Source organism: Phacochoerus africanus, chromosome 1 (genome assembly GCF_016906955.1).
Source record: "Phacochoerus africanus isolate WHEZ1 chromosome 1, ROS_Pafr_v1, whole genome shotgun sequence".
Taxonomy (NCBI): Eukaryota; Metazoa; Chordata; class Mammalia; order Artiodactyla; family Suidae; genus Phacochoerus; species Phacochoerus africanus.
In genome coordinates, this window is record NC_062544.1 from 72,100,795 (window position 1) to 72,126,184 (window position 25,390).

The 25,390-nt window shown below is 34.5% G+C and overlaps 1 protein-coding gene across 4 annotated transcripts in view; it reads left to right on the top strand.

Moving 5' to 3' along the window:
* The window catches only part of CDH18 (cadherin 18), a 721,675-nt gene that overhangs the window by 630,547 nt on the left and 65,738 nt on the right, over positions 1 to 25,390 (top strand). For all 4 annotated transcript variants that reach the window (XM_047767725.1, XM_047767734.1, XM_047767743.1 and 1 more), the window contains exon 8: positions 12,742 to 12,878. In XM_047767725.1, coding sequence (XP_047623681.1) covers positions 12,742 to 12,878 — 137 coding nt within the window. The remainder of the gene's footprint in view (positions 1 to 12,741; positions 12,879 to 25,390) is intronic.

Below are 25,390 nucleotides of genomic sequence, written 5' to 3' on the forward strand. Positions count from 1 at the left end.
TCCTTCCAAAGCTGCCTTAAAATAATCAGACGCCATAGCTGGTGTTTGGGGGCATAATTTACATAATATTGTTCTTGATTTTAATAAAAATATGTCATTCACATGGGCCTCTAGGTGCAAACAGTGAATAAAAAACAGAAACCATTAACAAATACAAAAGCAATCCTTATCCTTCCACCTTTCCCAGGGACCAAATGTTTGTACTAATTAAGGAAGCTCACATTGAAAAGATGTACCTTGCAATGTGCCCTGAAATGCAATTAGCTCCTAGTCTGTAGAATTGGTAATGAAAGGGAGTTTGAGTCTTACAGGCATTTGAGAAAAACTTCCTGACTTGTCTTTTGTATTTTAATTTTCTAAACTATTGGTGAGATTCTTCAGATTTCTAAAAGCATGCTATGTCTACCTTTTGTCTCTTTTAACTCAAAACAAGGATATGCAATTTGCAACAATATCATCATTAGCTTTCTTAAAAATAAAATCAGAATGAGGCTATTTACCAGCAGTGAAGAAACCTTGATTTAAATAGGCTGTGCTCACTTGCTGGCATACTGCAAATAAAATTCAGGAATTTCCTGAGTAGCTACTGATAGATGAGCAATCCTATGATGGACAGGAGAAGTTAGAGAGCTTTCTGGAAATGTGACCTTATATCATGTGACTATTAAAAAGAGTGGCCATTTATTATTTGATATCTGTGGGCCAGAGGTTTATAATGCATGCCCCAAACCCTTGTAAGAACCCTAATAAGATCATAGTATTAGTATTAGATGAACAAACTAAGGCTCAGACAGGTAATTTGGCCACATTTACATAGTGATAAAGTGGCAGATCCAGAATTTAAATCCAGTTTCACTTTACTCTCAAAACCCTGATTTTTTTGTTTGTTTTAAAGCCACAATATGTTGTCTCTCCTATATTTTAACTAGTAATAATAATAATAAACTGCATTTACAGAAATCAAATATCACAAAGTAGGAAACAGATTAATGTTTTTCATGTTTGGATGTGTTTCATACTCTGGGAAAAAGAGAGGCGGAAGAATGCCAATTTCAATTTTTAACCCTAGCACTTCATTAAAAAAAATTTACAAAAACGAACTGTTCTTGATTTTAGAGTTTCTCCATATTGTAAAGTCAAAGACATATATCTCTTGATTTAATACAACAAAAAGAAAATTATTGAAGTTCTCACTTAACATTTCTCATAGGATGAAGAGCTTTATTATGAGTTTATGTGAGGTAGTATATGCACTCATCTTTACTTCTTTTCCACTCTTATTTATAATCTGACTTTATCTCTACATTTATTAATTCATAAAATTTTGGATAATTTCTTTGTGCAATAACTTTAAAGCTATTAGAAGGAAATTTTAAATATTGCACATAATTGTTTCAAGTGTTTACCATGGCATTATATAAGAAACAATAACCAAATTTATAGGCTAACATAAAAAATAAAATTGTGACCAGGTTTGGAAATATTTGCCATATTAAAACAAAAATCTAAGTTATTTTCTAAAAAAAGAATAGTTGCAAAGAAATGTTTACTCACCCTATTCTGAGTTTAGTTGCAGCCTCAGTGAACAAGTACTTCCAGTATATTCACTGTATTCTTATTAGTGTATTCATTTTTTTTACACATTTCTGAAATTTTCACATAGTTAATGATGAGATAGCAGTTTGAAATACCTCATTAATTTAGAATGTTACAACAGCAAAAATAATTGGAATTTCAAAATAATAATGAAGTCATATGAAACTTGAAAAATAAAGTAAAAATTTGATTAATAAAGGTTGAATATGGGATTCAGTATTCTGAAAAGAAAGGTGAGAATACCCAGAAAATACCCAGTCTCAAAGTATATCTATATTAAAAATATCTCATAGAGAGTGAGGTTTTCTTCTATAGACCAAATTTACTTATACAAGTGTAGCTTAATGAAAGTCAAAAATATCTGAATTAGACCTTTAATAGAAAGCCTAAATAGACCCTCATCAAAACTGGAATAGTCTTCTGATACAAAGGAGATAACTCATTAAAGACATTTAATGCACTTCATAAAAATTGAGTACAGCTCAAGAGAAAGTAGGCTCCCATTAAAAAATGGAAGTCCTCGTCTTTGGCTTGTGTTTTGGTGATTTATAGTCAAGGTAGCACATTTGGATTAATCAATACTTTTACTGTTAAATGTCATGTGACTGTAGCATTTGAAAATGTAAAGGGACCCAAAGATGACCAAGACAGTCCTATTCTTACAGAGATGACAATTCTGTGAACAAAGCTGGCTGGTAATTACACAGCTTACTAATCATAGAAACTAAACAGGAATGTGGTCATTTTTACCATGCTTCAACAAAGGTACAGAAGATCCCTGAATATTTTTCCATTGAGTGCTCAAATTTACCTAACAGCTTAGAATGTGGTGGTAACCACCCCAAACCAGAGTCTCAATGCCAGAAGGAGAACCTATTGCCTGGGTGAGCATGTGTAATTCATTTCGTCCTGGAATGAACACTGAGGTCCTGGCTTATTGATGTCTGTTAGTCTACTGACTGGAGACTAAAATATTCAAATAGTGTTCATGTGAAATTTTCAAAGAAATTTTTTAAAAATGCTTAAAATGACTCCATAGTGTTTCTAAAACTCAAGATTATTGGAATTTCTATGATCTTAGTTATGTAGAGGAAATAACAGGCAGAAACATGTTTTTTTGTGTGTGCAGAGATTTTACTTCTTTAGGTGCTTTACTTTCATTGGATAGAGGTTTTGGTTCAGGAAGTTAAAAAGCTTTCCAAAATATCTATTTGCTATATATGCTGCACATTTTATTAAGCACCTTATATTGTCAAGTGACAAATGATCCTTATGTTCTATTTTTTAGATTATTTTCTCGATGCATGACTTGTGGAATAAATTGTGTTCCCAAAGTGAGCTAAGGGAATCTTAAATTTTTTAATGAATCTGAGCTATACTGCAGGTGTGTGACATTTTGTTAAATTAAAGATGAGGCCAAGCTGCTGTAATATCCCACAGCATGTATATTGATTAAACTTTATCCCGTCTATTGATCAGAGCCAGTAAAACTTATGAAAACAGCTGTTTGGGAGGGAAAATCTCAAAAACATTTGCTTTACCACTCACATTCTGTATCTACAAGCATCAAAAGTATGACAACTGAAAAAAGTCTTCTATACCTTAAGCCAACTGATGTTTCTCAAGTAAATCACTGTAAAAGATAGATTTCCATTACATAAGTGTCTTGTAAATTAATTTTTATGGTGAAAGGGACTTATGATAAAAATAATAAATACCTCTGGGGACTAAAATTTTATTATTGCAATGAGAAATAACTTTTCTAATGTACTTTAACATGACAAAAAGTTATCTTGGATCTATGCCTACATAATCAAAGGGAAATCGAGTACCAAATAATAAACTGAGTAATTTATTTAAAGAAAATATTTGAATAAAGGAAATCATTGCTAAGATTGACTTCTGTGGTCACAACTCATCTGCCGATTTGTTTGCCCGTAAATTCTAATTTTAATAATAAATTTTCATCTTATTTAGCAAAGCATTTTCTTTTCATTTTTTTCATTGCACTAAAACATATTTACTAGAAATATGAAATGGCACATGGCACATATAATGAATGACAGAACAAAGTGTTATAGGAATAAAAATTGTAACCCAGGTTTATAAACTACAATGGCAACTTTACAAGATCTCCTGTGTTCAATGGGCCCACTTATCTGCTAGCATGAAATTAGTCAGGGTTTGCATAGGGAATTGTCCAATGAGAGGGTTCTTAAGGACCACTGGATAAATCTGAGCTGACACAAGCTTAATTACACTTCCTCTGGTCTATTGCCAGGAGATTACCAATCCCTCACAGGCAATATTTTATTGATCATTGATCATACAACTTCCTAAGTAGCACTTAGTACAGATGTTATCCTGACACCTAGTTCATGCAGGATGTGGTGAGCTTATAATGATGGTCAGGACATAATGTTGTGCTGTAATCATCATATTAAACTAGCCCTTGAATCTGCCTCAACATTTCCTCCCTCAGACTAACCCTTTTGGCCACATCTTCCTGTAGATTTGTTCAGAGCATCAACAAAATGTACTGTGAGGTGTGTTTTTCTCTTAGAAAAAGTCTAAAAATATGGGCTTTAAAAATGATAATTGTATTATAACCTAAAATTATTTCCAGAACTGCAAGGTAAATGAAATACTGTGAAAAGTATTAATGTTTGTCCTTTTTGCAATGTTTTGCTATCTCCTCATGCAACAGAAATACATGCTAAGTAAAGGCTATAAAATATTTTATTTCCTCTATCAATCTAACAAATTTTAAATACAATGATAGGAATAGATATAAAGGATAATATTAAGGATACATAAAAAGTTTATCTCTGTATGAAAACACACTGTTCTTGATGAGTAAAGCACAATGACTTACTGGCCTGTTTATTTCCACCAAAATATTTACCAAAATATTTACAAAAAAGTAAAAGCTACAATGAAATGCCTTAATTTTACATTAGGTATTAATAGGTTTCTGTTTATATTTGTTGAATGTTTTGTTGGTTGATTCATTCACTTATGAGGCAAAGTCATACACCAATGCTATTATAAATGGAAGAAAAATAGCTTTATTCTCATAAACTTTCTTAATGAAAATTGACTCATGCATTGGGTGGGGAATTGAGGATAATTTAATTTACAGAAATTTCTTTTTTTAAGAAACAGGCAGCAGTTCATGCTATTTGTATGGAGACCCTTGTTCATTTGTTAGTAACCCTCATTCAGATTCCACTGTACTTACAGTACTTTGCAAGAAGAAAAACACAAAAAAACAAAAACAAAACAGTATTTACTATTTGTGAACTTTCCCAGCAATATAGACCCCAATTTATAAGAAGTGAAAAAGAAAACCTTCCTAAGAGACATTAAAACAAATGATAGTTATCCACCAAAGCCTATTACTTGATACTCAGCATAAAATACTTTCATATATTACCTCACTTAATTATCACAATAAAATCATGATGTAAATAATATCTCCATTTTGCCAAGAAAGAAAGCTCCCTGAGATAATACATTGCTTAAAGTCATAGAGCTAGTAAGTGGTTTAACTGTGATGAGTATCACATTTACTTGGTTTCAAAACCTGTGTTCATTCTCTCACCACTTCTCAATAACATTATCACACATATGCTGGGTCTATTTTAGAAAAAAATTTCCTTAGATTCATGAAGGAATTGAGGCCAGGATCTATAGTTTACTGTACACAGAGGGAAAGAATGTAGATATTTTCAGTGATTGAAGAAGTCATTACTTCATGGTATCTGAAAATTGGGAAATTTGTTTTAGGTAACCCTCTCCCACCTTGGCATTCTATTCTCTATGTATCTTCAAGAGCCAGCTTATGCATTTCAGTCCTCAGAAATGCATTGAGTTGAATATTTCCCACCAACTGCCTCTAGTTTCTCAAGCATTCTCTCCTTGGCTTAGTCCATGATATGGTTGAATCTTCATTCCTTACTAAAGACTGTTTTATTTATTGATTTATTTATTCTTTTTGCTATTCCTTGGGCCTCTCCCGCGGCATATGGAGGTTCCCAGGCTAGGAGTCGAATCGGAGCTGTAGCCACCGGCCTATGCCAGAGCCACAGCAACACGGGATCCGAGCAGCATCTGCAACCTACACCACAGCCACGGCAACGCCAGATCATTAACCCACTGAGCAAGGGCAGGGACAGAACCGGCAACCTCATGGTTTCTAGTTGGATTCGTTAACCACTCTGCCACAACGGGAACTCCCATACTGTTTTATTTTAATGTTCTTATTATTTTAGTGTAACACTGTGTAGGGGTGATAATATTGACTGAAATATTAATGTGTGGGTGAAGGCAGAAACTTCTGTCTGCAGTCCTATCTACAACCTACATCATGAAGTCTCTCTCTTTCTCTCTTACTAGCCCAGCAGCCAATACCAAAATGACAGTGGTCTCAAAAATGCCACCCCATTTTGGAAACCAGATCAGAAATATCCCTGTCTCTTTCTCTTATGGAATTGTTAAATTGTATACTCTCTAAATAATCTCTAATGCACATTTATTTCATTACTCAGCCTTCAAGACTGATGAAAACTATGTTTTCCCTGAAGTCTTCTATTGCTTAGACCTCTTCTATTTGCTCTGATCTCTTGATTTGAAACTCTGGACATTGATCCATATTTGCTTACAAATACTTTCTGTCCTTTTTCTTTTTTAATTACTTGTTTCCCTAACTAAATCACATGTTAAATAATTCTCAGGTCTTGCTGTATACTCTCTTTGAAATATCTCTTGTTCTTTTCTTGTACTCCTTCAAATAAATATTCTTTGAATGAATGGGTAAAACCTCAAATATAGTCTACTTTAAATAAGTGTAAATATTACTTAATGATTATATCAATTTTTAATCTCTCAACTAACTAGTTATTTGACACCGGATATAATTCTCCATCATTTTCTGCATCAGTTTTCTCTGTAAAAAAGGTCTATTAATAGAACCTATCTCATCCAGTTGTTCTGAGTATGTAATAAACTGATATTTAGAAAACACTTAAAACACAAGATAGTATACCGTGCTAAATGTTGGGTTTTATTTTCTCTTGTTAGATTGCTTTTGTAAGTGACATATATGTATATAAATATTTCCCCTCAGTCTCACATATCATCTCTATATAGTCTTATATTAAGGGGAAAGTGGAATTAAAAAAAATATTTAAATGTCTTTTCCAGTTATATATATTCTAGCCTCATTTTACATAGGTTCATTTTTTGATAGCTATGAATTAGAATATTAAAAAAAATTCTAAAAGCTCTAATTCCTCAGGTTTCATAATTAATCCCAATTTAGAATCTATGTCACCTACAAAAATGGTTGATTTTATACTTGCTGGATATATCTAAAAATGCCTTATTAATATTAACATTTGCTAAAACCACACATATATATGTGTGTGTGTGTCTACGTGTGTGTGTATATATGTTTTTTATGATTTATTTATTTGTTTTACAGTTGGATTGTTAGCAGTCTGATGTTTTTAAGTTATTTTTATTGTTGATTTATATATATGTTAATGAAGTATTAAGATGTGTTTACTTTTTGAAAGTTTGTGGCAGCCATGTATTTTATTATGAAATATTTTGAAAAATTACCAATTGAGAATATTTTTGTCTTTTTATTGTTTGATAAACAGTTTTGAGGACACATGCCACTTCTTAGTTTTAAATAATTAGCATTAAATGATTCTGCATATAATCCCTCAAAACATTTCTGAATAGTTTCTTTTCTCTGACACTTCTGTTTTCCCTTTTTCTGAGCTTTTATTAGTATGGCTAGGCGGAAATCCAAGGGTGTTTAAGCAGAGCTATTTAGTTCTACTTGAGTTGAAATTCAATTGCAATGCCATGAACAAGACCAAAGATCCAAGCATTGCCCTTATGTCTGGCCCTTATGTTGCAGATTTCCCACGAGAATTAGGTCATGTAGAAAACTAACAAGTAAATAATATGAGTCTGAGGACACATGCCTCACATTATATCTATTGTTTAAATATACGTTATATATTTTTAAAATTCAAATATAAAACATTTAATCCTAAAGTAATTAACCACTAATACTAACACTCAATGTTAAAAAGCTCTGCCTAAAAGAGAGGGGGATTGTTCTGATAAAGAGACTACAGGTTTTCAGAGTCTTAGTTTAGCTTATAAACAGAAGAAAACCCATTTTCTTCCAGACAGACTATTCTAAGGTGATCAGATTTCTAAAATGGAGTGTGTTCTGCCATATTTCATAAGAGTATAAGGATAACAATGTAATCTGAGCTTTGCTGATAGTTTGATGCAGGAAACTTGGAGATTGAATAATATTTTTCAATTTTAGGTTCAACTTTCAAATACAGGATCTATTGTTCTTAAACTACCAAAAAATGGAAAGTGTCTTAAAGACAAGTTACTTTAGATGATATAATAACCAGATCACCAACTGATCACATCAACGAATATTATTATTCAACAAATAATATTATTCTTCTCATGTGACAGGATTTCTCACACCTCTTAAGCAATTCAGCCCTCATCCTCCCTCATCCTTGGCATCAGGCCTCTGGGGAAGGAATATTATGAGAAGGTTTTTTTGTGACATGAACTCAAGGCAAATGAAGTAAGTGGCTTTCAGTGGACCATGGCCTAATGCTTTGGGAAAGCCCAATGACATATCTCTTTACCACTATTCTGTAGTGTCTAGATCTAATATCTCTTTGAATCCAATTTACTTTATATCTCTATCTTTTCTCATAAATTGATTTGCATATCAGATTTTCTTCAAGCAACATATAATTATTAGAAAATATTCAAAGCAAGAAATGGCTTTTTAATTTTGCTTTTTAGGGCTGTACCCATAGCATATGGAAGAGTTCCCAGTCTAGAGGTCAAATTGGAGTTATAGCTGCTAGCCTACACCACAGCCACAGCAACATGGGATCCAAGCCACATCTGCAACCAACACCATAGCTGAGGGCAATGCTGGATCCTCGACCCACTGAGCAAGTGTTACCAGAATCCAGGTTCTTGTTTACTAAGCTGAAGAATGAACTTTGAAAACACACAGGCAGCAAGCAAGCAAAGTCTTTATTACAGGAAAGCAAACAGCTCCCAGGACAGCTGGGAGGGGGAAGAAGAGCCCCCTCTCTCTATTGTCCTATAGGGATTTTTAACCCTTAAATATGGGGGTTACCAACGTGGGGTCCAGAAAGATGTGGTTTTCTTTGATTGGCCTTGCCCAGTTACCTGTGTCAGTCCTCAGAGGTCTTAGAGGTGGAAATGTCCCATAAGTCTTACGGTTTCTTTGCCCTTCTCTTCCCCTAGACTGAGTCATAGGGGGTTAAGGAGTAATGTCCATCTGGGTGTAGGTCCACTCCCTATGGTAAACAAGGCCTATAGGGATGTTACTCCATGGACCCCTAAGCCACAAATATTAATCTATAGCCATATCAAAGAATGCATCAAACCACATACTCCTACACTGACTACCTGAATTATTATTCTGCCTCACAAGGACAGGAATACCCCCATCCTCATTGATACTAGTCAGATATATTTCCACTGCACCACAGTAGGAACTCTTAATTTTTTTTTTTTGATCACGCAGTTAATAATGACAGATTCTGTTTTTGTCAGGTGTTATTTTTAATAAATAAGCTCCTAAGATTTCTTGGGATGCTCTATAGCCAGGATCTATGTAGTATTATTAGCATCTTCTGCCATATTTGTGCATGTGTGTCCACAGGTTATTATGAGGTTTCATACCTGGGCAATATGTTGTATGTACCCTGTTAACACAGAATGCCCATGTGAAGCAGGGGTTGTACTTCAATTACACTTATGCTCTGTTCTAGAAAGTATGATGAATTTTGTAATATTTCCATCACCACCATTGGTATCTTCTGAGATTTTCATCACGTTAAAATTTTCAATGCTAATCCCTATATTTGTGCTTTGGAACCCAGCCTGATCACCTTCTCATGAATTTTATCTTTTTAGTTATTCCTCTTTTTCAAAATGATCATTCCTTTCAGCAAAGATCGTGCCTGATATTTCCCATATCAGAAAAAATTAATTTTTGAACTTACTTCCCTGATAACCTAAGGCACCATTTTTTCTGATCATCATTTCAGGTAATGATATCTAATAAAGTATCACAAGTCATGGACTCTGTATGTTCGCATTCAATATTCAATATACTTTTGAGTCCACTGCAATAGAAATTGCATCCTTTCATATTTTATTGAAATCACTCTTTTCAAATTAACCAATTAGGTCCATCCTGTCACATACAATCCAGTCTTGACTAATAACACTCAACTTCTCAATAGAATTCACTTTAACTTTGCACTTAAAACACTCCTTTCTTGACTTCTAGGCCACCTCACCCACCCATTTTTCTTCTCTCCAGGCTGTTCCTCTCTTTTAGTGGACAACTTCTCCTATTCAGATGCAGAACTGCTTTAGACTCAAAAGATTGGGCACTGTGGGACTCAATCTTACTTTTCCTTTCCTCTTACAATTCTCTCCCAGATGAGACTGTTCCCATTACCTTATATTGAAGCTGATATATCACAAATTTATATTTCCTGTTCATTCAGAAAGCACATTTGAACTCCACACCTGTATCTAATTTTCTGCTTTTATTCTGCATGTTTATTTAACTGGCATCTGAGGAATAACCTATCATCATCACTGATTTCTCCCAAACTCTTATTCTCCCAATGGGAATTTTTTCCTAACTCTTTATCTAGTTCCATGAATGAGCTTATCAATTACATGCTAGATCAAACACACAGCTGCAACACAAAAATTGAGTCTTTGGTAATTTCTTTTTTTTTTTCTTATTAATGCCACTCCAACAAAAATCTTTATAGGTTGTAATCAATATATAACAGTATTTTATACACTTTTTCCATTTCCTTACTTTTCCAATTTTGTCCATGATGACATAATTTCTTACTTGAATTGTTTTTAATGTTTTCCAATCTGAGATTTAAAGTAGCCACTGTGCTTTTTCCAGAACACAAACATATCTGTTATTTTCTTTGTTTAAAATGTTCCCCCTCTTCCATGCCGAAAAAAGGAGTTACCTGGAGGCTCAGTGGGTTAAGTATCTGGTGGTAACTCTTATGGAACTGGCTTAATCCCTGGCCCAGGAACTACCACATGCCATGAGCTCAGCAAAAAAAAAAAAAAAAGTTTCCCATTGCATTTATAAAGAATTTCAAACTCTTTACCATGTGCTACAGGGCTTGCATGTCCTATGCTGTAGCCATCCACTTAATTCATCTGCCAGCTACATTGAAGCATCCATTTGTTTTCATTTATATACTTTTAAATTCTTTTTTTAAAAGTATAGTTGATTTACAATGTTGTGCCAATTTGCGCTGTACAGCATAGTGACCCAGGCACACATTTTTTTTCCACATACTATCTTCCATCATGTTCTATCCCAAGAGATTGGATATAGTCTCCTGTGTTATAGAGTAGGGTCTCATTGTTTATCCATTCTAAATGTAATAATCATATCTACTAACCCCAAACTCCCAGTCCATCCCACTCCATCCCAACCCCCTTCCATTTTTTTTAAACAAAGTTGAGCTTTTTTTTTAATTTGTATCTCTGCACTTTCATCCCCTATATTCAAATATTCTTCCCTTTAAACTCTTTACATAATTTCTGGATGAAATGTCACTTAAGCTAAGATTAATGAATAGGTATTAGACGTTTAAGGAGAGAAGAAAAGAGTCTACACTTAAATCATTTTAGGAATAGTTTAAAACATTTATAGAACATAGGATGATTGTTAGCTATATTATTTATTCATATTTATGTTTATTAACTATTGTCAAATAATGTGAAACTCACGGGAATAGAAAAGAGTAATGTATACCCATGGTGTATGTGTCTGTGAGTTCACTGAGGATCAGCTGAACTAGGCTGGCTTTTGTTTGCTAACTGCTCATCTCCAGTGCATTCAGTCTTACATCTGTTCTTTAACTAAGTAGCTCTGCTTTTAAGTTGGGAACCTGACAACTTTGCCCTTGTGTTTCATCTTTCTCTGGGAATCAGCGGACTAGTCCTGGACTGTTATTCTTATGGCAGGGCAGAGCATAAGAGGAAACATGCAAAGTCTCATGAAACCTAGACCCAACTATGGAACAGGACACCATCACTTTTTAACTCATTCTATTCCCAGAGTATGCTGGAGGCCACACCTACTATAAAAAAGCCCCGCACAATTACATGAACTGGTGAGGGAAGATTTGTGGCTGATCATGCAACCTACTTCCCATGTATTTATTTTCTCATTCCTTGACTAAACAAGATGCTGGGTGATGGAAACTCAATGGTCATTAATAAAAATGCTTTGTTTTTCATTTTGTATTTATCTTCAAACCTCAGCTATAATGAAATTCCAAGACAGATTAATTTCTGACATCTGTTATCCCCTGAAAATAGTACATATAGCAATGAAAAGTTTCATTAAAGGTTTATTTTTTTCCCAATGTACTATAGACTTCACAGATGCAGTTTTTAAATTTCTCTCCTATAAATTACTGTGTATTTATTATCTACTTACTACTATTCTATTAATGGAGTACAGTGGGGTTTTTAAAAATTTTTGAATTAGTAATTGAACTAAACTTGAATTAAGAACTGAAAGAAAAATAATTGATATAAGTTCTATGCAATATAAAATAGCCAGGCAAATCTTTGTTTTTTGTTTTTTTGTTTGTTTGTTTGTTTGTTTGTTTATTTAGAGCTATACCTATGGCATATGGAAGTTTCCCGGCTAGGGATTGAATCGGAACTCCAGCTGCAGCAATCCCAGATCTGAGCTGCATCTGTAACCTATGCCATAGCTTTCAGCAACACTGGATCCTTAACCGACTGATCGAGGCCAGGGATTGAACCCACATACTCATGGATTCTACTTGGGTTCTTAACCTGCTAAGCCCAATAGGAACTCTCTGGCCAGGCAAATCTTAAGAGCCAAAAACAGAAAGTAAAAAATACATTTCACTATTTGAATATATAACATTTAATACTTTTCTTGGTTCTTTTTTTTTTTTGCTTTATTATAGCATCAAGTTAAAAAAGATTTATCAATTTTTTTTCCTCTAGATATTTTATCGACTATAATGCTGAAGATGACAGATTTTTCAACATTGATGCCAATACTGGAACTATTAAGACTACCAAGGTTCTCGATAGAGAAGAAACTCCATGGTACAACATCACAGTTGCTGCTTCAGAAAATGGTAAACTTTACTTTATGTCCCATAGGAAAGATATCATTTATACATTGGGCTTTATACTGAGATATCTCTGGAGCAGGGCTTTCACCATTTTTATTTTTTATGCCAGCATCTAGAAGAGTGTACAGAGTGTAGTAGATACAATTACTCATTGTCAGATTTAGTGAATAAATCTCATACCTTTTACTTTACTTTAATCCCCTCATAGAGGTGGAAAATTGGCATCACAGAACAGAGTCTGCATTACTGGGTCATAATATTTGGTCCTCTTCTTAACTGTTAGACTTGCTTTGTCATGTGCTTATGCCTTACTTAAACAGAATACTTCATATGTGGTGGAACAGTTTAGGAAAATAATAAGAAGAAAAGAAAAGAAAAGAAAACCTAACATTTTAATTGGGTAATCTTATCAATATAACACCCCTCTTTAAGCTTCAATTAACACTTAGAAATTTTAGTATACAAATAATTCTTGAAATGTTACCAGGCAGGTCTGAGTCCTTTTCAAGAGTAGTATATGATAGACAGCTGAGGAAAGCTCTTGCCCCATCCTCATCCAGAAGATGGCATTGTGTGCTAACCACCTTAGTTTTTTCTTTTTTCTTTTTCCTTTTTTTTTTTTTTTTTTTCTTTTTAGACCACACCTGCTGCATATGGAAGTTCCCAGGCTAGGGGTTGAAACTGAGCTGCAGATTCAAGGCTATATCACAGTCACAGCAGCACCAGATCTGAGCCATGTCTGCAGTCTACACCACAGCTCATGGCAATGCTGGATTCTTAACCCACCGAGCAGGGGGAGGGATCAAACACGAATCCTCATGGATACTAGCCAAGTTTGTTACTGCTGAGCCACAACTGGAACTCCTAAGTTTTTTCTTAAAAACACAAATAGCATTTATTATCTCTGGGTGCGAAAAGATGTGCATGCCTGTGTTCAAATGAAATTAGGTTAAAACTCTAGGAAAATGTATCTACTGCCATGAAAATGAAGTCTTTCTTTACATGTTGAGAAATAAACCAAAGGTACAAATTGCCCCATTTTTAGCATTGTATGCAGAAATTATGTATGCATTTAAAAATATTTCAATATATTCATGAGAGTAATATAAATATATCGAAATTTAGGATTATTTCACATTAGAAAATAGCATTTTGTAAAGTGAAATTACATTCTTTTAAACTCAGAAGACATAAGAAACTTTTAAAAAATTAAAGCTTCATTAGAAATAATTTATGTACCATAATTCACCTTTTTAAAATGTATAATTTAAAGGCTGTTAGTATATTCAGAGTTGTGTATGCGTCAGGACAATTGATTTATTTTTTCATTTTTTTATTGAGGTATAGTTGCTTTAAAATTATGTGCCAATTTCTGCTGTATAGCAAAGTGAACCAGACATAGAGTATATTATGAATATAAATATGTATAGAATATACTACTTCAAAAAGAAATCCTGTATACCTTAGTCATCACCCTCTAACCCTGCCTCCCATGTCTCAACCTTAGAAGCCTCTAATCCAGTTTCTGATTCTATAGATGTATTTATCCGTTTAGGCTTCTATAACAAAATACCATAAACTGAGTGCTTTAAAAAAAAAATTGTGTTTGTCTCTAGCATTTCTGGAGGCTGGAAGTTCAAGATCAAGGGGCCAGAAGATTTAGTGTCTGATAAAGACCCAATTCTTAGTTCATAGATGGTTGTCTTCTAATGGTGTCTTCTGTGAGTTCAAAGGCAAGGAATCTCTCTAGATTCTTTTTCACAAGGGCACAAATTTTTCTTTCTTTCTTTCTTTCTTTTTTTTTTTTTGTCTTTTTGCCTTTTCTAGGGCCGCTCCCGTAGCATATGGAGGTTTCCAGGCTCGGAGTCTAATCAGAGCCACAGCCACCGGCCTACTCCAGAGACACAGCAACACCAGATCCAAGCCGTATCTGCAACCTACACCACAGCTCAGGGCAACCCCAGATCCTTAACCCAATGAGCAAGGCCAGGGATCAAATCCGCAACCTCATGGTTCCTAGTCGGATTGGTTAACCACTGAGCCATGACGACAACTCCCATAAGGGCACAAATTTCACTCATGAATGTTTCACTCGGAATTTTGGGGAGACATAAACATTCAGTCTATAGCAATAGATTTGTCTTTTACTGGCATTTCATTTAAAAGAATCATATAACACATCATTCTTTGTGACTGGCTTATTTCATTTAGCATGATATTTTCAAAGTTCATTCACATTATAGCAAGTATCAGTATTTCATTCTTTCCTATTGATAAAAAATATTCCATTATATGGATATACTATGTTGTATTTATCCATTCATCACTCAATAGACATTTGGTTGTTTTCACTTTTTTGCCTAATTTGAATAGTGCCATTATGTACATTAATATGAATGTTTCTCTGTGGATGAGTTTTCATTTTTCTTGGGTATGTACCTAGGAGTGGGATGGTGGGGTCACATATAAGCTCTATATTTAAACATTTGATGAACTGCCAGACTGATTTCCAAAGCAGCTACAATTTACATTCACAACAGCACTACACAAGGGTTCCAATTTCTCCATGTTGTTACCAATGTTTATTATTACCATACCATTTTATTTATTTATTTTTGGCATGTGGAAGTTCCTGAGCCAGGGATCAAACTTGCACCAGAGCTGTAACCAGGTCCCTCTGAGTCATTAGGGAACTCCTATAATATACTTTTTTGATTGTAACCATACTAGTGGGTTTGGGTGATCATTTATTATGGTTTATGCATTTTTATAATGTCTTTTATTATAAATCAGTAATTAAACTATTCTAGTCTTTTCTATTCTACCTGAATTTTTCATGTTTGTAATCTGAAAAATCAACTCAAGTGGTTTCCATGTAGATCATTTTTTCAATGTAATATTATCTTTGAAAACATTCACTAAATATTTTTAAATGACTGTCATAAAAAATACAGGAGTGGATTTGTTTGTTATGATTCTGTTTAATTTGCATTTTCAAAAGAACCATACTAGGTCTAGAATAACATGTTCTTGGTCACCCAAAAACAGTGAAATGACTGCCAAATGATAAAGGCTCACTGAAAGCTAAAAAAAATAAAGAAATAAGTGGATTGATATACCCGAGAAGAAGTGATGGGCACTTTGAAAAAATTGTAAAAATATTGTATAGTTCTTCTTAAGAACAGGATCCATGTACAGAAGACAGAAAGGAAAAGTTTCTGGAGAGAATGATATTTTATTGTCAGAAACAACAGGAACTTATTTTAAAATAACATCAAATTCAACTCCAGAGGTATTTTGATCAGAAGCCAAACTTTAGATCACTTGCAAATCTCACCTCAGGTCCAAAAATATTTGCATCAAGTAGAAGCTAATTTATAAACATACAAGAATTTAAGTATATCAAGAAAGTTATATTATTTGCAATCATTAGTGAAAGTAAAGTTAATTTTTACTGAAGAAATATTTGAACATGTAATGAATTTTTTTTTTTTTTACTATTTGCTAGTACTTTATATGGGAAAAGAGTTAATACATATCTCCTAAGTAAAACAGTGTAGTAAATCGTAATATCCTGAATTTTATAGGTGGTAATAAAATATCCTTAGAGACACCTCAATGAACATTACTAAAATATAATTTATTCCTTATCATAAACAGGTATGTAGAAAGAATGAGCACTAGTTAAGATTTTATAGCCATATTGGGAGACTGTGTTTACAAAAGTGCCCATTAATTTACTGATTGCTTGGCTGAAGTGCTATTAAGTAGAGTTGGGAGTTCTTCCACGCACAATTGTTTGTAAGCATTAACGTCAACACAAACCATATCATCAAAGTATTTTCTAGTATATTTTGTTTTGGATGCTTCTTCAGACTTAAGGCTTTATTTTTTTTTAGTGCAGTTTTACATTTTGCAAAATGGAGATGAATGGACAGCCATTTCCCATACACCGTCTTCACCTACACCTGCTTATCTTCCTCCACGATCAGCATCTACCACTAGAGTGAGACATTTGTTACAACTGATGAACCTACATTTACATCATAATCAACCAAAGTCTAGAGTTTAATTTAGGGCTAAGTCTTGATATTCTGTGGGTTTGGACAAATGCATAATGAAGTGTATCAATCATTGTAGTATCATACAGAGTATTTTGATGCACTAAAAAAATCTGTGCTCTGCTTGTTCATCTCTTCCCATCCCTGTTAACTACTAATCTTGTAATAGCACCATAATTTTGCCTTTCTAGAATGTCATATAATTGGGATCATGCTGTATAATATTTTTCAGGTTGGCTTCTTTCACTTAGTAAGAAGGATTGAGGACCCATCTATGTCTTTTCATGTCCTTTAGGTCATTTCTTTTTGGTATTCAATAATATTCCATTATAAGGATGAACCACAGTTTTCTTTGCATTCATCTATTAAAGGACATCTTGGTTGTTTCCAAGTTTTGGCAATGATGAAATAAAGCTGCTATAAACATTCAGGTTAAGGTTTTTATGTAGACAGTTTTCAACTCCTTTGGGTAAACATCAAAATCTGCAATCCCTGGATGATGTGGTAAGAGTATGTTTGGTTTTGTAAGAAACTGCCAAAATATCTAACAAAGTGGCTGTGCCATTTTGTATGCCACCAGATATGAATAAGAGTTCCCATTGTTTCACATTCTTGCCAGCATTTGGTGTTGTCAGTGTTCCCTGGATTTGGGACACTCTAATAGTGGTATGTTGTTGCTTTAATTTGCATTTTCCTGATAACTTGTATGTGGAGCATCTTTTCATATGCTTACTGTGATCTGTATATTTTCTTTGGTGAGGTATCGATTAAGGTCTTTGGCCCATATTTTAATGAGGTTGTTTGTTTTCCGTTTAATTTTAAGAGTTCTTTGCATGTTTTGGATGCCTAATTTGGATAACTAAAAGACACTAGTTGTATCTTTTACAAATATTATTCCCCATTCTGTCTTATTTCATTCTCTTGATGTCTTTCAATGAGAAGAACATAGATTTTTTTTGGTTTTTAATCTGAAGAGATTTGTTCTATGGGATTACACTTAGGAGTTAATGTTTTAAAATGCTTGTTTAGCCTAGCTAAGAGTCTGTGAAAGAAAGAAAAATATACCTCCTCTGGGCAGATGAAGCAAGGCACCAGGTTTTAAGAGAGAGTAAGAGCAAAGCACATCTGTGCAAAAGATAAAACAAACAAACAAACAAAAAACAAAAACCAAGCAATGTTGCCCCTTCCTTCAGGGGAACAGGCCTCCTGCTAGAAGAGTGATGAGAAAGTGGGAGTGGGCATCCTTTGACCATGCAGGTATGGCTCAGATGCAATGTTAATTACATGGTGTTTGCCTTTGCCTTCTTTCATCCTGTGGTTCCAGGTCAGAGTGATTATTCAGCCACCCAGTCATGCAGTAAAGACAGGAAATGTGGGTCTGGTGTAGGATATCTTTTACTGCTATGGCTAAACATAACTAGCAGCTTTTGGCCCAGTGTGGTATACTTTAAAGACATACCATCCTAACAAAAATCTCTGTGAAATAGAGAGAACAAATATTTTTCTCATTTTGTAGAGAAAAGGAAGTGAGCCTCATACAAAATGTTTAATATTGGTTCCTGGATCTATGCTAATTCCTATATGGCCCTCTATGGAAGCTGATGAACATTGAACTTCTGTGTTGATCAGGGATTTTAACTGACTGAAGTTATACTATTACTTATTTTTAAAATGCACTCTGACATAACATTATTTTCACAAGCGTAAAGAGATACCCTAAGAATCATATAAATTCAATATATTTTCTTTGGTCAGGGGAATAGAAAGTGTTGTCTTATCACATCTCACAGTCCTTGGGGAAGGGTACTTTTAAATACATACTGGTGGAATACTTATTTTTTAATTTTTAAAAATATTTAATTAATTAATTAATCAATTAATTTATTTTCTTTTTAGGGCCACACTTGCAGCATATGGAAGTTCCCAGGCAAGGGGTCAAATGGGAGTAGCAGTTGCAGGCCTTCATCACACCACAGCAAAACCAGATCTGAGCCACATCTGTGACCTACACTGCAGCTTATGGAAATGCTGGATCCTTAACCCACTGAGTGAGGCCAAGGATTGAACCTGCATCCTCATGGACACTCTGTTGGGTCTTTAACCTGCTGAGCCACAATGGGAACTGTGTGGAATATTTCTGTTACAGGTAACAACGCAATCCACAACAGAGCTAGTTGGTAACTTCTATTAATTTTCTGTTAATGTGTAATAAGTCATCATATGATTTCTGTAGGTCAGAAATCTAGGAGCTCACAGCTGAGTTCCCAGCTTTAGATATGGAAATGCAGAAGTCCTTTGTCAGCTGGGCCTGGCTCTTATCTAAAGGCTCCAGGGAAGAATCTGATTTCATGCTCATTCTTCTTGGTGGCAAGATCTACTTTCTTGAGGATGTAGGTATGAAGGCTCCATTTTTTTTCCTGATTGTCAGCTTGGGGAGCTCTCCTCTCTTAGAAGCTGCCTGTATCGCTTCACCTTACTCAAACAAGCAACAGTATGTGAAGTTCATCTTATTGCTTGAATCTCTTTAACTTTGTCTTCTGCTACCATCTGCAGAAAGTCTCTGTTTCAGTGATGTTCACGTGATTAGGTCAGGCCCACCCAGATAATCTCTGTATTTTAAGGTCACTTGATGGGACTTTACATCTGCAAAATTCCTTCAAGACAGTTCCCAGATTACTGTTTAAATAATCAAGATACAGGAATCTCGTGCTGGCATCTTTAGAATTCTGCCTGCTATGAGCCTAAAGTATCTCTAAAAACTTAGGGGGCTTGTAATTTTTTTTCAGGGTAATAAATACTTTTCCAAATTTGTATATTGTGGCTTACTTTTCCTCTTCTATGATTCCTTAGAAAAATAACGGCACTAGTAGGCACTCAATAAGTAGTTTTTAATGTATTTTTTTCAAGTGACTAGCTCTCATCTCCCTCCATTTCCCTAATACCTAACCTCAGGATAATGTATATTTTTATTCTAACTGCTTTTCAGGTTTCACAATTTGCCATTGTGTTCATCACTTCCTAATAGCTAAATCCAGTGAATACTTTTTGTTTCTTAGCTCATCTTGATTTCTTTTTGATATTTGACCATATTGGTTGTTCTGTTCGCTCTTGGAATGTTCTACTTCCTTAGCTACCATTCCAGTATTTCAGTGTGGTGTACTTCATCGTCTTGATCCTAGATTAATTATACATTAACTGATGTCCTCAGAATGTATTAATGTGATGGTATTTTAGGCAATCATGATATTGAGGACATTATTTTGTTTTTGAGGAATTTAAGAGTCTAATGCAAAAGACAAGGTAAGCATATGATTGCATTATGGAGAATTATCATGGTGATATGTTGTTTTAAGATAAGACAGACATGAAGATGGTAGCTTCATCTCTCTAAGAGGATCAGTAAAGATTTTATAGGGTGGATAATGCATTGATTCAGTCTAAAGAAGAAAGATAACTAAAGGTTAGACTGCATTCTTCTGTCAGCATACCTGTATTAGTCAGGGTCTTACAGAGAAACAGAACCAATCAGATTCAGAACCAATAAGGAGATTTATTATGAGGAACTGGCTTATATTGGCTCTCACAGTTATGGAACCTGACTAGTCCAAAATCCTTGGATCTCATATCCTAGGTCAAGTCTTAAGGACAGAACCAGAAGGAACCAATACCTCATAGGCTGTCAAGTGAGTGACTTCTCTCTTATTTGAAGGAGAATCATCCTTTTATTTTATTCAGTTATTCAGCTGACTGGATAAAGCCCACTCACAGAATAGACAACAATCTGTTTTACAGAATAGAGAAAAATCAGTCTCCCATGTTAAATGTTGATCCAGTCCAAAGACAAGCTTATAAAAACACACAGCATAATGTTTGACCAAATATCTGTGCACCTCATGAATTAGAAACTGGCTGTGGCCCAATATCCTGGGTTTTATCAGGCTCTCTAGATGATTCTCAGGCATACTCAAGTTTGAGAACCACTGACCCACATGATTCCAATGTAAATTAGGTTTAAGGAACATTGATTTTAATAATTTAATTTATGTCATAATTCTACTTAGTACCAATCTCATGTGCATGAGCACATGCACACATAATACATGTCCTGATTGCCTGAGAAATAAACTCCACATAGGATCTGGACCTGTGTGGCTTTTCATTATAATATTTTGCCCTCTGCTCTCAGCTTAATCCTCTGAAAAATGTGTAGCATGCTTCAAGTCACAGGCCTTCAAATAAGCCATGTTCTTTCAATAATTTTCTAATCTTTTCATCTCCCAAAGCCCTCTTATTCTCTTGTGCTTTACAAACAGCTATTTTCTTTTAAGAACTGTTTCAAATGTCACAACATCTGTGAATTTTTTTTCTCAACTTAGCCAGATGTTACAGCACCTTCCCTTCTAAACTCTAACTTTGTGTAATTCTTAAAATAATGCCGATCACTTATTAGTCTTCAATATTTCACTTATCACATTTTATTGTAATGCTTTTCACTTCTGCTAGATTATGAAGCTTTCCAAGTCCAGGAATCATGTCTGTTTTACCTTTGTTTTTCATAGTATTACCAAACCCTTAATAAATTTCCTGCCACATAGAACTAGGTTAATAAATTTTTGTTAAAATTCATGAATATTCTTTGTGCTCATTTCTCCATTTACTTTAACTACCCAAAAACTGTCACAGCACGGGGCAATGATCACTAAACTCTCTATTTCCCATTTTACCTAAAATATTCTGTTTCTCCTTGTTATCTACCTGATCAGCCCACCAATGTGTGACTGTCTCATTAATCGCTGCATGACAATTGTACTTGCAAAGGAACCAAAGTCAGGGAGATGCTGCTTTATCCATACTTCTAATGAGTCCAAAAGATTCTGCTGTCACCAGAGTTCACAGTGTGAGCAACAACAACTGTGTGCTTTGTGCATTGATATGATTTGCCTCAGCTCCCTGTTTTGCATTTTCTCTCAGATTAGCTTTGTAACTCAAGTTCAGAAACCAATATTTATGCAGATCTTGATTCATTGAATCTTTTTCACTTTTTTCGTCAATTCTCATGCAAACATATTCAAAGAAGATCCACAAATGTCAAATTTAGTCCAGTTGTTACCGTCAGGTGATAGAAATTCAGGTTTAGATTTTAGCAACTCATTCCTTGTTGCTTTTTAATCTGAAATTAATTTTTGTTAGCAGCTGCCTCTAACAATATGAAATCTTGTTACTGAAGAATGGGTGGTTTTAAGTCCTTTTGGCTTCTATGAATTATTTAGCTATTGTCAGTGTGCTTATTTTGATACATAAAATTTATCTTCCACAAATGTGTTCATATTAGCGATTTGCCCTATCACACATAGGGCTCTAAAGGGCACTTTTTCCTTAGCACACAAAGGGAATAACACACAAAGAAATTGATATTATTTTAACCAATAATCAAAAGTAATATAGTAAAATAATTTTCTGAAATTTTTGTTTCTAAATGTATGTATTAGTTACCTATTACCATTTATCAGATTACTTCAAAATTTCCAAAAAATAATTTGACTTATTCTAAGATTTTAAGTAAATTTATTGATTCCCTAAACTGCCAATTTCGTAGGTGAGTTTAGGCTTTAGGCTTACTTTGAATGGGTATCTGTCTGCACTTCTCTGATTTTCTTCCTTTTCTGCATTCCTATTTCTTTCATATTTTGCTTTAGTGTTGCTATATTATAGTAATAAGCAATAATTACTTATTAGCAGGATGAGTGATTGCCACCTTAAGTTGGGATACACATCCTCATTCACAAGCAGAGTGAGATAAATTGTCACTTGGGATAACATTAAAAATGATGCACTAAGTCATTTATGAACTAATCTCCATTTACTGTCTTTAAATATCATCTCTAATACATGAAATGTGCCCATAATTTAATTAGCTAGTGTAGCAAAGGATATGGGGTTGTCTACATTGGCTCAGGACCTTCAAGGTCCATTTTTTTGTTTTCACTTTCAGTCAATTCCGTTCAAACCTTTTGGATTCTCCACACAGGGAGGAGTTTGATCAGATAATTATAATGTCTAATACATTCTATTTTTTGTCATTGTTTAGCCAATATGTCAATACAGTGAGGGATTACTAATTGCACTATCCCAATCTCAGTATCAAATTTTAGAAGAATTAGAACACATTTATTCAAAAGAAACAAAAATAACTCTGGCAATTATATACACTACTGCTAAAGATGTATTTTATTTTTTCCTCTCTCCGCAATTGTTCAATACTTCTTCCAATTTCCTTTCATGCATTAGATAATCTTGCTTCTCGAATGAAATAAGACTGATAAAATAAGACTGATCAGAAAAGAGATTCCACATTTTCCTTCTGTCATATCCACCAACCTTACTACTAAGTACTATAGGCAATAATACCCCAAAACTGACTTCTATCAGATTATAGTGAATAAACTCAGGTTATTGTGAATGAACTCTTCTCTCCATGTTTAATTACCATTCCTCTATACAAGCCCTGAATTCTGTCCTTTCTTGCTCACTCTGAGACAGTGCACTGATAATAATTTCTTCTCTTTCCTGTATTTTTTTTCCTTCCTATGTGATGCATAATCCCCTGTCCTCAAAAACAGGCTTTATTTTCTATCTGAAAATAAAATCAACTCTAGCAAACAAAACCTGAAACCCTACCTTGTTCTGTTTCCCTCCAGATACAACTCCATTATTTCATTCACTTTACTGGAAAATTGCCTAAAAGAATTGCCTGTATTCACAGGCTGCCTTTTCTCCTCTCATGCTCTTTAAACCCACTCTACAAAGAGTCATATCTTCATGATTTCACCAAAATTCTTCATGTCCTTCATACTGCAAATAAAAATATAATTCTCATTCTTCCATTAGCTCAAAAAATTTGCAACATTTGGGACAACTGACAACTCCTTCAAGAAACAAGTTCTTGCTTTAGCTAAAGGACTCAATATTCTGTGATTCCTTCACCAGTTCTTCTAACCTAGTGTGCAGCTTAGTTCCTCCATCTCTCCATGCACTGAATTGTGGAGAATCTTGGTTTTCACATCTAAGACATATCTGAATTCATTGCCCAAGTAATCTCATTCAATCTCATGGGCTTCAGTAACATCTATACCTCAATCACTCAAATTTCAATCTGAAGCAGTTTTTTCCATGCGTACCACATTAGCCACCCCAATGTCTCCTTTCAGAGATCTCAAATTCAACATGACCCAAATAAATCTTTACTCAAGATCTAATTTTTCTGTAAATCTGCTCCTACAGAGACCTTGTCCATCTCAACAGCAATGGTCATAGTCTTTTGATTACTATGTAAACTACCCAGAGTCATATTTGGCTCTTCATTTTCTGTCACAATGTTTATCCAATTCATCAGACACTTCTTTCAGCTATACTTTAAGAAAAATCCATGAGTCAACCACTTCTTCCCATTTCCATCACTCCCACTCCTGTCCAAACATCCATCACTCCCATCTGGATTATTGCAATAGCTTTCTAAATAGCCTTTAGGACTTAACACTAGCCTATTTAATCTCCAAAATATTCTTTTTAAATCACAGATAATACCTGTAGTTCTTTCTTTAGTATCATAATATACTCCCAAAGACATTAAGGTTACAAAACATGACACTAATATAGGGCAAATCAAGGTACACACACACACACACACACACACACACACATTCACTCACACTCACATCCTGCCAAACAAAAGGTAAATAAATGTAGAGCATATTTTTTTTTGTCTTTTTGCTATTTCTTTGGGCCACTCCCGAGGCATATGGAGGTTCCCAGGCTAGGGGTCGAATCGGAGCTGTAGCCACTGGCCTACGCCAGAGCCACAGCAACGCGGGATCCAAGCCGCATCTGCAACCTACGCTACAGCTCACGGCAACGCCGGATCGTTAACCCACTGAGCAAGGGCAGGGACTGAACCCGCAACCTTATGGTTCCTAGTCGGATTCGTTAACCACTGTGCCACGACGGGAGCCCCTAGAGCATATTTTTGTTTTCACTTAGTTATAGGTAAAGAGAATGAAATGTGAAAATGTTATCTGTCATAAATTGTGTATGTGACACTTACTACATGTCATTTCAGATTACCTTGGCTTCAGTGACTCTTACAAGTGTGAAAAAGAAATATTTTCAAACGACTAAAGTTGAGGAGGTTAACATTGTTACTTTAAAATTTCTTAAAAAGAAAGAAAATTATCTGAAAAAGAAAGTCTAAGATTCAATAAAGAATGATGCCAGAGGAAATGGTACACATGAGGACACTGAATCTGTAATACCATAAAATGTAAAGTTTGACAGATTAATGAAACCACAAGCATCATCATAATCACTGCAATTTATAGGCTTAAAAATGTTAGACTTGATTGGAATTAAAGCATTTAACAATTATTATAATGCTCAGCAAAAGAGTAAAGATGCTGA